This window comes from Prionailurus bengalensis, chromosome X (assembly GCF_016509475.1).
Source record: "Prionailurus bengalensis isolate Pbe53 chromosome X, Fcat_Pben_1.1_paternal_pri, whole genome shotgun sequence".
Taxonomy (NCBI): Eukaryota; Metazoa; Chordata; class Mammalia; order Carnivora; family Felidae; genus Prionailurus; species Prionailurus bengalensis.
The window spans coordinates 12,395,644-12,412,074 of NC_057361.1; the positions used below are offsets into that span (position 1 = coordinate 12,395,644).

The following is a 16,431-nucleotide window of genomic DNA, read 5'->3' on the forward strand; positions in this document are numbered from 1 at the left end:
ATTTTTGTTAATGTTTATTTATTTTTGAGAGAGAGTCACAGCATGAGCAGGGAAGGGGCCTGAAGCAGGCTCCCAGGCTCCAAGCTGTCAGCACAGAGCCTGACACAGGGCTTGAACTCATGAACTGTGAGATCATGACCTGAGCTGAACTCAGACACTCGACTGACTGAGCCACCCAGGCGCCCCAACATTCTTATAATTACATCTGAAAATGAAAATTTGAAATAAATCACCCTTTAAGGCTTTTAGCTAAATTTTTGTGGCTTTTGTTTAACTTTGAAAGGTTCTATCTGCACTAACCTTTTTTGATGACTGACTAGGCTTTAATTACAGAAACAAGATTTGAAATGAAATTGTCTTTGGTAGTGAGCAAATAACGTATTTTGAAGTAGAGTTGTACACTTTTTTCATAAGGTGTTTGGGAATTTTTTTCCCTGAAATAATTTATTCCACATCTACATCAGTGAAGGCTTCTGCCTATCCTGAGCCCATCTGTTAAAGAAAGTTATCTCTTGTCCTGGTTTTCAGTTTTCCACTCTTTTATTAGTTTGTTTTAATCTCAGTGTTGGAAAAAGGGAGTAGGGCATTTTAAATTGACTTTCATACACTTTAAAATAAGACAAATCTACTTTTAATGTTTATTTATTTTTGAGAGAGAGACAGAGTGTGAGTGGGGGAGGAGCAGAGAGAGAGGGAGACACAGAATCTGAAGCAGGCTCCAGGCTCCGAGCTGTCAGCACAGAGCCCGACGCAGGGCTTGAACTCACAAACCTGATCATTACCTGAGCTGAAGTCGGACGCTGACTGACTGAGCTACCCAAGCGCCCCAAGACAAATCTACTTTTAAATAAATGTTTTTTATTTTGAGAGAGAAGTGTGCATGCACATGAGCAGGGGAGGGGCAAAGAGAAAGGGAGAGAGAGGATCACAAGCAGGCTCCACACTGTCAGCACAGAGCCTGATGCAGGGCTCAATCCCAAGAAAGCCTGTGATCATGACCTGAGCCAAAGTGAAGAGTCAGACGCTTAACCGACTGAACCACCCAGGAGTCCCAAGACAAGTCTACTTGATAATGTACTTTTTATGTGATGTCCAGTATAAAACCTATCAATTTGTGTTACTGGTACTGCAGTAGTAATCTTATGCGCACAGTGATTCCAGGTTAAATGCAAAGTAGTTAGGCAACGGTTTTCTTAGTTACAGGAGTTTCAATGTTCACTTTTGTGCAGAAAAAACTAAAGTAGGCCATAGTCTGTGTCATGTTGATGTACAGTTTCTGAAATTGTTTTATAAGACTTTGTTAATAAAACCCTTATTTCATGTTCCTGTAAAAAAAAGAAGTGGGCACAGTAAATATAGAATATAAAAATAAGTCAAGAATTGGCCTTTAATGGTTGTACAGAGCTTGGAGTGTGTTAATTCTCAGTGTCTTTCAGAGTGCAAGTCTTGCCCTTATACCTGTACTGACTGTGTGGAAATCAAGTTTATATACACGCGTATCTAATACAGTGTGCCCCATTTAAGACAGTTCACATAGAAGGTCCCCCCAAAGAGTCGGCCTTTCCCCTGCATTCCTCCATGGTATGAAAAACTGTCCCCTGAATTGTTGAATGTGCCATTTCAGTGATCGAGGGAGGACCTCTGGAACACAACTACCGACTGAAGCAATTCCATTTTCACTGGGGGGCCATTGATGCTTGGGGCTCCGAGCACACTGTGGACAGCAAATGTTACCCGGCAGAGGTATGTTGAGCAGCTTGGGAACAGCGACAGCCGTGAAGTGGGGATAATGCTGAATTTCTAAGAAATTATCAGGGAAAATCCAATGATTCCTATAAATGCTAAATAGCTCTCTCGGGCATATTTGATTATTCCCAGTTTATACATGTAAAAATGATATGTGCCCTCATCTCACATAATCGAGCAGAAATGAAACTCAAGATCCTAAAACGGAATCCTTCCAGAATTCCAAGCTAGGCTCAAATTATAGCCTGAAGTTATAAGCCAGGCAACAATGCAGGGCCACCAGATTAAATTAATCCAAGTGAGAATTGGGAGGAGCCTAAATAAAGCCTGTGACAATAGAAACAGAAAAAGAGCAAGATTTAACAAGCATTTCTGAAATAAAAGCAACAGGACTTGGAGGCATGGTCCACTTCAGGAGAGGAGAGGAGCAAGTTAACCGTGACCTTGAGGGTCTTACTTGGGAGACTGGGTGATGATGCATTGGCAAATGATGGACAAGAAATAATTTGTAGGGAAGTACAGGGACCGCATAAGGAAACACAATTTATTCTTACAATTTCTCCTTAATTTGGTTTTAAATGTTACCATGAAAAGAAGCACATTTTAAGTGGTTATCCCTCAAATAAATTTATCTTCAACTCTTGTTTAATTCCCATACAGAGAATCTATTTCTCTCAATATAAACATCTCTCCTTTAGATACAAATGGATTTTGGATATGACGGTTTCATATCCAAAACAGCATGGGAATGGACAAAGTTTGCTCCCTCCCTGAAATGTTACCCACTTTGCTGTATTTGTTTTCTTTTATTTTTCTCCAAATAAATCCCTCTATTCAGAAGTAATGTTAATTGCTGTTCCTGCATACATTTCTTCCTGTTATTTATTTCTATCTCATTTTGCACCAGATTGGTGTATGCTTTTCTCAGTGGCTTTATTTTGGGCAAGGAAACATTAAAATATTATGTGTTGAATAAGGCTGTCTGTTTTGGAGCAATCCTATATGCTTATGTATCAAACCATCTTTTAATGCTGTTTTAGCTGCACTTGGTACATTGGAATGCAGTCAAATTTGAAAACTTTGAGGATGCAGCACTGGAAGAAAATGGTTTGGCTGTGATAGGAGTATTTTTAAAGGTAAAAAAGTCTTACCACTTTACATGATGTGTTGTATTGTGGGGTAAAAAGATACAACATTGTCATATTAAGATCTAAGTTTATTGGGATAAAAAAAAAACCATAATTGACTTGTGGAATCAATATGTTGTACACCCGAAACTAATGTAAAATTGTATGTCAACTCTACTTCAATTTCAGGGGAAAAAAAGAAAATGAACAATGGTTAAAAGAAGAGATTGCTATGAATATATTTCAAATGATATTAAAATGCACAGTCCAGGGGCGCCTGGGTGGCTCAGTCAGTTAAGCGTCCAACTCTTGATTGTGGCTCAGGTCATGATCTCATGGTCATGAGATCAAGCCCCCTGTCGGGCTGTGTGCCAAGTAGCTGAGCATTGACCCTGCTTAAGATTCTCTCCCTCTCCTTCTCCCTCTCTCTCTCCCTCTGCCCCTGCCACACACACTCTCTCTGAAAACAAAAATGTCCAGTCCAATAGAGTAACAAGAGTAACAAGCCACATATGGCAAATGAGCTCTTGAAATGTGGCTACTTTGACCATGGTACGGTTTTTCATTTTAATTAATTAAAATTTCAATGTAAGAACTGGTGTTTATTATTTATTTTTGAGAGAGAGAGAGAGAGCATGTAAGTAGGGGAGAGGGGCAGAGGGAAAGAGAGAATCTTAAGCAATCTCCATGCTCCGCATGGAACCTGACAAGGCGCTGGATCCCAGGACCCTGAGATTGTGACCTCAGTGGAAATCAAGAGTTGGCTGCTTAACCAACTGAGGCACCCAGGCGCCCAACGAACTGATATTTAAATGGAGCTGGGGCACCTTTCCCCGCAGGCACACTGACCCTATCAGCAAACAGCCTGCTCATTTGTTTTGTGTCTAATTTGATTCAGTGACGTTTATAGCAACCTAAATTGCCCGTTTAAGTGTAGTTTAAGTAGTGTGATTGGTTTGTTTATATGTGATCACCAGGTGGCTAATTTTAATTCATATTCTGTTCTGATTTCAAAAGTAAAGTGTCAATTGTTTTTAATATTTTCTCATTGCTTCTTCTTTAGCTAGGAAAACATCACAAAGAGCTGCAGAAATTGGTGGATACTTTGCCATCAATCAAGCATAAGGTAATTTCCCCACCTAAATCACTTGAAATACATTTTATGTTTAATCTCCGAGTGGACGCTGACAAGGCGCCCCGGAACACAACTCGCCACTGCCTTGGTTCTGCCGCCATGCCACTGAGCGCTCGGCACTCGGGAACACGGTGCCGTCCCCTCCTCTGCTCCGACACCTGCACACCTGCGTCTTCGAAGTCCCCGTGGGAACACTCAGACCAGCCCTCTTGGCTAGACCTCCCATCCCGCAGGCGGGGAGCAGGGAAAAGTGGGACGGACGCTTGGCTTGGCTAGCTGTGAAGAACAGTTACCCGTTTCCGTCCGGCCCGTCCGCATGGACGCCTCTGTCCAGACCCCAGGATTAACTGTTGCTTCTTGAGGATGCCAAAGGGGCTGTTCCCTGGAAGTCCTCCTCTTCCCTGTCTCTCCCCTTCTCCCCACCTCAGTCCCTCCCCACTGCCTCTTTCCCTCTCCCTCCCTCTCGCTCTCCCTCTTTTTCCTTGCCTGTCTCTTTCTTCCCTTTTGATGCAGGAGCCTGGCTCCCTCTACTTTGCGTTGTGTTTTAGAAAGGAGAATTCTGTTCGTTTCTCTTGAGAAAGACCAGCCTCCTTGTTCATGCACCAGCTACCACCTGACGCCTGACGCCTCCCGCCTCCCGCCTCCCGAAGAGTTCAGAGGAGACTGGCACCTGCAGTAAACTCATGACAATGGAGGGGGAAAGTGCTTTTGGCTGTGTTCCCATGGAGGATGATCAGAAATACATAGTTAATTACAGGAGCAGTGTGCGGGTGTGATTCTGTCCAAAGGTGCCTAGAGATACTCTAGACCACTGCTGGTCCCCAGATTCCCCTGGAATCATTGCCTCATCATCCGATTTCTGAGTGGTTTTCATCACAAAATGATGACTCGGTGACCCCTTCTCTTTGCCAGGACACCCTTGTGGAATTTGGGTCATTTGATCCTTCCTGCCTGATGCCCGCCTGCCCAGATTACTGGACCTACTCGGGGTCCCTGACTACCCCGCCCCTCTCTGAGTCTGTCACCTGGATCATTAAGAAGCAGCCCGTAGAGGTTGATCACGATCAGGTATGTTCTTTCCACCTTTCTGTATGAGGACATGCTAGTCTGCCCCTTTAACACAAGGCTGGGCTCAAACTTTGGCATCGGTTTTGAACATCTTGTAATGCTTCTACGTTTTTATTAAAATGCGCTAACATCTTATCTGAAAATTTGGATATCAATTGGGGAATTCTTCAAACCAACTAGAGAGAACAGTTAAAATTTAGGACACATAAGCTTTTTACTTCCATATTTGGCAATGACATATGTCTTATGTATTGTGTATTTTATATATAAATATGACTCTCTATATAAACAAGGCCCTTTTAAAGGGAAGAATGAAGACTGGAGATGGGTGTGCTCACAACCCTTTAAAATCCTTAAGGAGGGGCACCTGGGTGGCTCAGTCGACTGAGTGTCCAACTCTTAATTTTGGCTCAGGTCATGATCTCACTGTTCATGAGTTCAAGCCCCACATCTGGCTCTGCAGTAACAGTGCAGAGCCTGCTTGGGATTCTTTCTCTCTCCCTCTCTCTCTGTCCCTTCCCACTTACATGCACTTTCTCTCAAAATAAATAAATAAACTTAAAAAAAAATCCTTAAGGAAATTTTGTTCTGGAACCTCAGGATAAAGACAGAATCCAACAGTGTCTGTCCATAAAGTTTAAGTCAGTTGTTTTGAACTTGGAGTTTATTTTCTTTTTAAAAAGTAAGTTTAGGGGCGCCTGGGTGGCTCAGTCGGTTAAGCGTCCGACTTCGGCTCAGGTCACGATCTCGCGGTCCGTGAGTTCGAGCCCCGCGTAGGGCTCTGGGCTGATGGCTCACAGCCTGGAGCCTGCTTCCGATTCTGTGTCTCCCTCTCTCTCTGCCCCTCCCCCATTCATGCTCTGTCTCTCTCTGTCCCAAAAATAAAAAATAAAAAACATTAAAAAAAAATTTTTTTTTAAAAAGTAAGTTTAAGTGGTAATTACTTGCCACTAATTACTAAATTCAATGCACAAAATCCTGTTTAATTTATAATTTAAACTATAATAGTACTTGTATATGCTTGCTTTATGGGATTTTTATTAATTACAAAGCATTTTTACAGGAGCAAAGGCTTCCAAAATCTTTTTTATGAAGCCAAGATAACTGATACCAACACCCATTAAATATTTTTAAAAATTAAAAGTAAACTAAAGATTGATATCTCTGAAGAATATGTTTTAAAGGAAGCAAAAGTAATACATGAAAACAGAAGCTAGCAGTACATTAGAAGAAACATACACATTCTGACGAAGTAGTAGATATTCTAGTAAAGCAAGGATGTTTCATTATTAGGAATGATATTAACATACTTCATCATATCAGTGAATCTTAATAGAAAAATCATGTAATCATTTCCATATATTGTTAAAAGGCATTAGCAAAATGTACTATTCAGTTTTTTAAATTTTTAAATAAAATAGAAATGAATGGAGATTTCCCTAACTTGCAAAAAAGACATGGATCTCACTTCAAAAGTAAATAGTATGTTTACTATGGAAAGAATTGTTACCATATACACTTTGGAAGTTGTTCTGGAAGTAGCCAATACAATTAGACCAGAAAAGAAAAAATAAATTAGAGAAACAATAAAAACTACTTTAAAAATAAGGTAGTTTAGTAATTAGTGGAGTAAAACATTAATTTGTAGAAATCAATACATTGATTTTTTAAGTTTTTAAAATTTATTTGAGAGACAACACGCGCACACAGGCTGGGGAGGGGCAGAGAGAAGGAGAGACAGAATCCAAATCAGGCTCCGTGCCATCAGCACAGAGCCCAGTGTAGGGCTCGAACTCACAAACTGTGAGATCATGACCTGAGCCGAGACCAAGAGTTGGATGTTTAACCAACTGTGCCACCCAGGTGCCCCTAGAAATCAATACATTTAAAGCACATATAAATATATATATCACTATATATAAATCACAATCAGTTAAAGGATGCAATGATATAAAGTTATAATGGAAGAATGAACCCTATTTATAATGGAAACAAAAATATAAAATGCCTTGGAATAAGCTTAAGAAATTTTAACAAGTAAACTTAAAATATCCCTGAAGGACACAAAAGAAGATTTCATAAAATGTATACCATGTTATTGAATCAGAAGACACCATAAAGATATCTTTAGATGTCAATTCTCCCTGACTCATTATTATCCACTGTTTATTCTCCATAAATTTGATGTGGTCCATTCACTATGCCAATAGGATTTTTAGATAGATGTGCTACTTCTAAAATCATGTGGCAAAACGAACAAGCATAAATAGGGAAAATTCTGAGAGAAAATGAGAGGTGATTAGATCTACAAACTTATAAAGTCACAATAATTAAATAGTATGGTACTGGCACACAAATAAAGAGATCACTGGAGGGAAGAAAGTGGTAAGTTCAGAAATATGTCTAAGTACATATGAGAATTTAGTTTGTGATAAAGGTAGCATCTCATCTCAATGGGGAGAAAAGATGAGATTCTTCAGTAAATGCTAATGCGAGGGCAACTGGGCAGGCATTTGGGGGAGAAAAATTAGATCCACCATGCAGACCTTATGCAAGAATATATTCCACATATATTAAATGTTAAAAACACTGCTAGGACAAGCGTAGGAAAATCTTTTTATACCTCCAAATAGAGGAAGCTTTTTTCACTATATATCAAAACCAGAAGTCTTAAAGAAACCAACTAGTAAATTAGACCACATAATTTTTTTAAATCTGTCTGATAAAAGCCACCAAAAACAAATGGCAAAACATAGAGCTTACCTGTTCATAAGCCTGGGCTTGGTGACCTATATGTTTAGTCTGCGTTTATCCTTCACATTTAAAAATTGACATAACACTGGGGTGCCTGGCTGGCTTCCCTGGTTCAGTGTCCAACTTCAGCTCAGGCCATGATCTCATGGTTCATGGGTTCAAGCCCCGTGTCGGGCTCTGTGCTGACAGCTCAGAGCCTGGAGCCTGCTTCCGATTCTGTGTCTCCCTCTCTCTCTGCCCCTCCGCCACTCATTCTCTCTCTCCCTCTCTCTCTCTCTCCCTCTCTCTCTCTCAAAAATAAATAAACGTCAAAAATCAACCTAACACTGAAAAATAAGTCAGTAAAATAAATAAATCAGAGAGTCAGTGGCCCATGTGAGGAGTTTTCAAATGAAATCTCTACACAGAAAATTCAGTAAGAAAAAAAACGTTAGCTGTCATCTATAATCCTAGTCACCTATAATCAGTGTTAGTCATTGTTTGGGTAAATCTTTTAGTCTTTTATCTATATAAATATACATAATTTTCTTCACCAAATGGAATCATCCTGGACATACCATTTTGTTCCTCTTTTCACTCAGTGATATGTGAAACATTTTATCGGTAATAAACATCTTCAATATCACTTTTAATGGCTATGTACTAGTCCATTTTATAGATCTAATGTAACTTACTGATACTTGAGCGATTTCTAATCTTTTGCAATTAGTTGAATAAAAATAAATCTTAAGTACTTGGACACATTCTTAATTTCTGAGGGTATATGCGTAATTTGCAAATACGGTCCCTATGTTTGCCACTCGCCCCTGGTCACAATCCTGCCTCCGCAGCTCTACTTGGCCTGAAGTCTTTGATCGAAACACATCTTCACATGCTTGCCTACTGTGCCCCAGGCTGTCCTCTCCATAGCTGCAGCGTGCCTGACTGACTGAGGAGAAATGTTGTGAAAAGATTTTACAGCGGACTTGAAGTCCAGTGTTCCATAATAAGGTGGCTCAGAAAGCCAAGGGGGCAAATGATGCTATCGCCATATTAGAGAACAAGCTTTTGACTTGGGGTTGCTCCTCTTTGCACTGAGCTGCATTGTCCAGTCCATGAGCCACTAGCTGCACATGGCCATTTACATTGAAATATAAACACATTAAAATAAAAATTAAACATTCAGTTCCAAGGTACCTGGCTAGCTCAGTCATTAGAGTATGTGACTCTTGATCTTGGGATCGTGAGTTTGAGCCCCACGTTGGGTGTAGAGATTCCTAAAAAATAAATGAATAAACTTTCAATAAATAAATAAGTAAGTAAATAATCCAGTTCCTTAGTTACACTAGCCACATTTCAAGCACTCGGTAGCCATATGTGGCTAGTGGTTATGATAATGAATCACGCAGAGGACATTTCCGTCATTACAGAAAGTTCTATTGGACAGTGCTGGCTGGGGGCATCCCACTGCCTGTTAAGAAGACATCCATACTACGGGCACCTGGGTGGCTCAGTCGGTTGAGCATACAACTCTTAGTCTTGGCTCAGGTCATGATCTCATGGTTCGTGAGTTCGAGCTCCACATCAGGCTCTGTGCTGATAGCACGGAGCCTGCTTGGGATTCTCTCTCTCCCTCTCTCTGCCCCTCCCCTGCTCGCTCTCTGTCTGTCTCTCAAAAATAAATAAACTTAAAAAAAATGTAAAAAGAAGAAGACATCCATATGCATTGCCTTCCCCTGCAATGCCCAGGTACAGTGAGCAATGAAGAAGACATTGTTTACATTAATGATTCAGTTACATTTTGAAAAAAATGAAACATTTTTGGCACTGTTACTGTATACATCAGGCCTTCCCTATAGTATTCTGTAGGCTAGTTATTTTGCCCATTTAAAGATGAGGTTCCTGGAATCAAAGATGAAAACTTGTCCTTGGCAAAGTGCTAATGTGTGGGGGACAGGGCCTTTGACCCCCAGTCTTTGGATCCCAAGTACCCTGCTGGCTTCACCACCTCCTGTTACCCTCCTCCTCATACATTTTATTCCCTGTCTAGTAGTGAAGGCATTCCTAACCAGAAATAAGTTGTTCTGTATCTAGTTTTAGACGAATGTTTTGGAATTGTAAAAATAAAAGTAATTTATTCATGAAGTTAAACTGTTATGCCATTGAAATCATTTATGCTTCCTACTTCTATTTCTAGCTTGAGCAGTTTCGGACCCTGCTCTTCACTTCGGAGGGGGAGAAAGAGAAAAGAATGGTGGACAATTTCCGCCCCCTTCAGCCCCTAATGAATCGCACTGTCCGCTCTTCCTTCCGTCACGATTATGTACTGAATATACAAGCGAAACCCCAGCCCTCAACTAGCCAAGCAACTCCCTAAGACACTCATATCTAGGCAGTACTTTGCTTTAATGAATACATACTAGCTTTTTAGAGATTGTTGATTGGACTGTTCTAAACGCCTACATTTAATAATTGTAGATGCGCATTTCTTGGTGTGGCAGTGCTCCTTCAGTCTTTGAAGAAAGCTCTTTGGTAAAGAAGTTCTTAACTTTTATTGATAATGATGTTTGACACTGACGTGGCAGTAAGAGACACAAGTTTGTCCTTCAGCAACCTGTTAGTAATCGTAATGTCTTTTTATGTCCTATATTTCTGGGTTGTCTTATGTTTATTAGTTGTCTTTTTATGTTTGTTAGTTAGTAACTCTATAGAGTTGTAAGTAGTGATGGTAATCAAAATATTTAACACTGGTAAGGTGCAGACACTGACCATCCAGAATGCAGGCCTTTCAGAAATGGCCCCAGCGCCCAAACTGGTACTTCCTGGCTAGCTGAACATTGGCCATGGTTTTAGGGATATTTTATTTCAAAATCTGAATGTATATTCTTTTCTAAAGCCTTCTCAACAAGTATATTTGCCTGATCTTTAGTTGTTATCCCTAGTACATGATATGCTTACTATCAATTTATGACATAGAAGAAAATATTTTGTAGTTCTAAGAAAATAAGAATTTACTTATAACAGGGAATCCTTTTGCACTTCTGAAGATCAAATATTTTACCTCAAGACCTGATCATATAGAAAGCATATACAGAGCATTTTAAAGAAAATGCTTGAAGTTCCTAAAATTTAAAATTCTTTCATGCTTTATTTACAGACATCGTTTTCAAAAGACTAGTAATATAATAGTCTATAGTTTATAGTGTTATTTTGCATTGTTTGTACACTGTTTCATAGAATATAATATTTTCCACAATGACAGAACTATCATGGCTTTCCTTGAGAACTGCCTGACCTTTATTTCATGAGTTGAGGTTCTGTGCAAGGCAGGTGCTCAACATAAATCTTCCAGTTAATATAATGGTTTAAATGACTTCTGCTACAGTAATAAGGAGAGAAAATTAACAGGCTAAAATCTAGAGAATTCTACGTATTTGGGGGAATCCATGCCGTTGTTGCCTTTGCTTGTAAATACCTTGGAATGTTTCTAGTTGCCTATAAGCCTGTGTTCAAACTCAATATTGAATTTACTAGTGGTCTTTCTTTCATTAGTATGCTAGTCATCTGATCTGCAAGGTAGGGTTGGATGAGTAGACTTGACACTACTAAACTATACACTGAAAAAGTTTAAGATGGTAAATTTTATGTGTATCTTACCACAGTTAAAAATAAATAATACATTCAGTAGAAGAAAAAGAGGGTTGGAGTTGTATATGTGAGTTTCGGGGGGGGGGCGGATATCTGCTCTTAAAAAAGGGAGGGGGCGCTCCTGGGTGGCCCAGTCCGTTAAGCATCAGACTCTTGATTTCAGCTCAGGTCATCATGACCTCACGGTTCGTGAGATGGAGCCCTGTGCCACGCTTAAGATCGTCTCTCTCCCTTTCTCTCTAAAAAATAAATAAACAGATAAATAAATAATTTTTTTGTTTTGTTTTTAAAGGGAGGGGGTGAAGGCATTTGCTTCTAGAGTACATGCCTTCTCTGGGAAGAAAATGAATAAAATTCTTAAAAAGATAAATGCGAGGGGAAAAGTTTATGTTAACTATCTAATTGATCTGTTCAAACCATAGTTATCTTTAAAAAGGTAAACACACACACAATATGCATTTTCTAGAGCACAGGGCTTCCCTCCTAGGCCTCTCACAAAGTCTTTGTGCAAAATTCTATTGCAGTGAGTCTTCCAAATTGGAGTGAGAACCAGTGCACCAATACCCGACTTGCCCTTACTTCTTAGAGCTACAGAGGATGTCTTTATTGGGTGTGTCCCAGCTTGCCACTCCTGATTCACCTGCACCTGGTGTTTTGGTGTGATTATTAACAGCACCCTCTCACTCTCAACCATGTCCTGGTTTGCATGATCAATTCTTGCTCACCTTCTCTGCAGAGGTTACATGGAAACCGCCCTGGGGAGGTGTGTTTCTTTTCCTCCGTGCCTTAGTCATCTGAGCTCCGAAGGGGCTTGCAGATTCCGGGGCTACTGATACACCCTAACAAGAACTTTGTGTCTTTTGTGCCTCCAAAAGTGTTTTACTTGTACATTCCTAAACAGCAAGGGGCAAAATGTCCTTGAGAAAGAATTTTGTATTAACATTGTTGTTTATCTTCATTAAATACTATAATAAAACCCTTTCTTTACAATATTAATATTGAATGGCATTTTCTTCCTATTAGTTTTTTTTTTTTCAATATGTAAGATGTCTGTAAAACTAGCGAGACATCCTTTACCATGTAGTGACTTTACCATGAAAGTGACTGGAAAACTTGTAACAGATTTATTAGAAAAGCAGGAAACAAAAACCACCCACTCTTCAGCTCACCTCTTTCTGTCAAATTAGTGCACAATCTGCTGATATCACCAGTAGGGGAAACTGCCAACCCTTTTCTCCTCTGTGAGCCTACATGGATTAGGGTAAAATTGCCTATTCTGAAGCAGGCATTCACCTCAAAAAAGTTTAGGAAGATACCTTTCCCTTGTTCACTGGGGGACACATTTCTTTTGGTGTGTTAGCAAAATTACAGTATTGTAATCATTTTAGGTATTTTTCTGTGTCACTAGAAGAACCAACACTATTTACTTGATACGTGTTCTCCTTAACATTTTACTGTCTTCTTGATTCAACTTTATTGGTTAAATTCTTTCCCATAAAATTTTACTTGGATATCATTGTTTTTTAAGCGAACAGGCTCTAATTTTACCATATAATGAGTGCATCTAAACAATACTGGCTTCTTTACATATAAATAGTAATGCATCCTTGTTAGGAACTGAATGTTTATGTCCCTCCTGCACCAAATTCATAGGTTGACACCTAACCCCCAACATGATGGTGTTAGGAGGTGGGGCCTTAGGGAAGTGAGTAGGTCATACGGGTGGTGCCTCATGATGGGATTAGTGCCCTTATAAAAGAGACCCCAGAGCGGTCCCTCACCCCTTCTGCCATGTGAGGATGGATACAGCAAGAAGATGGCCACCAATGAGCCAGTAAAGGAAGTTCTCACCAGACACTGAATCTGCTGGCACCTTGTTCTTGGCCTTCCAGCCTCTAGAACTGTGAGGAATAAACAACACAAAGAGACTAAGACCCTTTCCGTCCCTTTGTACATTTTGATTCTTGCTTTTTGAGTTCAACCACTCTTCAGAAATAGTACTTTGCTTTGGGTCCTGGGTGCCGATATGGACTCACCACCACATTTTCTCAAACCACCAGCAGTTTTTTGCTTAGAACCTACCACCAGAGGAAAGAATCGAGTAATAAGCGCTAGCACTGCATAGTTTGTTCCTCTTTCAATCAGTTGTACAAATATAGATTTGCATGCACTTTTCATGTTAATATACATCAAGTATTTTATTTTGCTATCTTAGGTAACATATATATACTCTGGAAAATATATAAAGCCCTTGGTATAGCAATGACGGTTGGAGAGGAATTGAGATCCCATTCTATGTCCCTGAATAAATCTGATGACTCATACTGAAATTAATAGTAGGTGAGAAATTAAATGTTCTTTCCTGAGAATTTCTGCATTGACCGTTCCATGAATCCTCGTACCACAGTTCTACGAGGGCAAGAAAAAACCAAATTAATTGAAAGAGTACCAGCCTGGCTTTCAGAGAGTAGATTCTTGCTTTTTCTTGCTCTCTCTTTATGCTTGCAATAAATGTGAGATACATTTATGGATCATTCTTTGGTCATGTTATAATAACTAAGATTCATATGTACTAATAACAGTATCTATGACATCATCTACATAAGTTAAAAAGCTTTAACTTTTTGAAGATAATCATCTATTTTCTACTGACGATGTAAAATTAAAATTTAGGCATTTTCCCATAGAGGGGGGATAAACTGAAATGTACATACCTGAGAATAAGTGGATGTTGCATATCAGGAACCAAGAAAAATACATGTTATGTTGCAGAATAAAGATAACTTTGTTCTATTTATCAGGATATTATAGTAGAATGTACCTTTGCACTAAATTTTTACATACTTTATTTTTATCTTATGATTTATTGAATTCAAATGAGCATAACTACAGTTTGAAATGAAATTGGCTTTTAGAATAACTTCTGTAATGAAGTTAATTTGAGCAATTCAAGCTTGTTCATGAAAATGAATTCAGTGGTTAATTGTTGAGGATAAATGTCTAACTCCTATAAAAGGAGATTTACATTCATTTGTAAATCATAATAAAATAAAATCTAGGGGCACCTGCCTGGCTCAGTCGGTTAAGCATCTGACTTCGGCTCAGGTCATGATCTTGCAGTTCACGAGTTCAAACCCCACGTCGGGCTCTGGGCTGACAACTCAGAGCCTGGAGTCTGCTTCTGATTCTGTGTCTCCTTCTCTCTGCCCCTCCCTCGTTCTCTCTCTCTCTCAAAAATAAACACTGAAAAAAATTTTTTTAATAAAATCTAAATCTGTATCCTTTTTAAAGTAGGAGCATGTTCACAGAAGACATTCTCACTTTATTGCTCTCACATGAAAGTCTGGTCTAACTCATAAGAAATGTTACAGCAATCCAAACAACAATCCAAACAGTGACACTTTCAGAATGGCATCATAAGTCCTGGTCCCAGAAACCAGCAAAATTGGTCATTTGTACAGCAACGTTTTTTGCCCGTCAGGGCATTCTTCAGTTAGGGGCTATAACCACCAAGTCTCCACCTTCAAGTTTAAGATTTAGTGCAAGAAGCAGCTTTGTGAAAGCCGCAAAGAATCTAGCGTGAGAGGTGTTATAAAAGGTGAAATACTTGAGCTAGGAGCATACACAGGACAAGTATCAACCCACTCTTGAGGGAATAGGGGAGTATTCACACTGATGATGATGATATAAAAGATAATGTGTCAGAGATACTATTGCCAGGCACTATGCCAACATATAGCACGCATTTGGGAACTATTATCAGTACCTTTATTTTTACAGATGAGAAAACCAGGGACTAGACATTAAGGAGTTTACTCAAGATCAGAGAGCCAAGGCTTGGGTTTCCCAGTCTGTCCAACTCCAAAGCCTGTAACCATAATTACTGACGCACTGAGCTGGACAAGGTCAGCTTGGAGGTGTGTTGTTCCAAGTGTGTAAGAGGGAGCAGGGCAAGGCTGTATGCACTTTGGGCTTTGGGTGGCTGCTGAATGATTCCAAGGAGGGACTAGGAGAAGCAGGGGCAGTTTAGTAATTGGGTAGCTCAGTGATTGTCATTTGGAAGAGAGAGGAACAAAGGTAGGCCAAGGAAGTTATCTAATCACTAGAAAGATGGGGGTTGTTAATCATTTTGCCGCTGCAGTATGTCCTCAAGAGAAGCGTTTTCTTCTTGGTGTTGTCTCTGACCTTGTCTGTATACATCACAGTCTGATTATTAACAGGGTTGATTTTACTTTCTCAATCCTACCCTCATTGCCCCAGTTTAATTCCTCATCTAGACTGTGATATTCCAGCGTTATCCTTTGTATTGCAAACCAGAGTAATTTACCTAAAACACAAATGACGACAAAACTCAACCAAAAAGCTTTCAGTACTTCCCTGTTGCATAGAGGACTTAATTAAAGCTTCTCAGCATGGTTTACTAGGCCCTTCTTCATTACCCAGCTGCACCCCATCTCTACTGCTATGTTCCTTGATATTTTGGAACTTGCCTTTAAATTCGATGGCCAAAATTCTTGCGGGTCTGGCAGATTCCACAGTGTTTCATCCCTCAGTGACTTTGCTTATACCGATTTAGCTTTCCCACCTGGGGATCCCACCCTTCTCCCCCTGGGTAAAGGCCACCTTCCTTTAAAACTCAGGCGTCAGAAAGTCCTCCCTGAATCCCAGGTGGACTGTGTTAAGTAAATTCAGTTGCCTGTACCATATTATCTTTGTATTTGGTCCTTCTTCGTCTCTAGAGTGCACATTCCTTGGGAGCAAAGATGACGCCTTGGCGGCCCAGGTGTTGCTTTTCCCTAGAGGTGGCAGGTGTGAATGGCAGAGGGCGGAATCTGGCGCTTCGTCTGAGGGACTGATAGGTGGGACCCCAGAAGAAGGCGGTGCCTGAAAGTCGGACTGGGAAGCTAGGCGATACAGTGTGCCTGGAACGAGGTTTCGTGTGACGATGAGGACAAGAGAGACAAGTGTAACTTT

The 16,431-nt window shown here is 40.0% G+C and overlaps 1 protein-coding gene across 3 annotated transcripts in view; it reads left to right on the forward strand.

Moving 5' to 3' along the window:
* The window catches only part of CA5B (carbonic anhydrase 5B), a 50,820-nt gene extending 38,367 nt beyond the window's left edge, over window positions 1-12,453 (forward strand). Inside the window, exons 4-8 of one of the 3 annotated variants that reach the window (XM_043570181.1) lie at window positions 1,625-1,743; window positions 2,787-2,882; window positions 3,937-3,999; window positions 4,921-5,076; window positions 10,007-12,453. In XM_043570181.1, the coding sequence (XP_043426116.1) occupies window positions 1,625-1,743; window positions 2,787-2,882; window positions 3,937-3,999; window positions 4,921-5,076; window positions 10,007-10,186 (614 nt within the window). In that variant the 3' untranslated portion in view covers window positions 10,187-12,453. Of the gene's footprint in view, window positions 1-1,624; window positions 1,744-2,786; window positions 2,883-3,936; window positions 4,000-4,920; window positions 5,646-10,006 lie in introns of those variants that run through there. The other 2 variants (XM_043570180.1, XM_043570182.1) reach the window with 2 other exon arrangements.
* The last annotated feature ends 3,978 nt before the right edge of the window (window positions 12,454-16,431 follow it).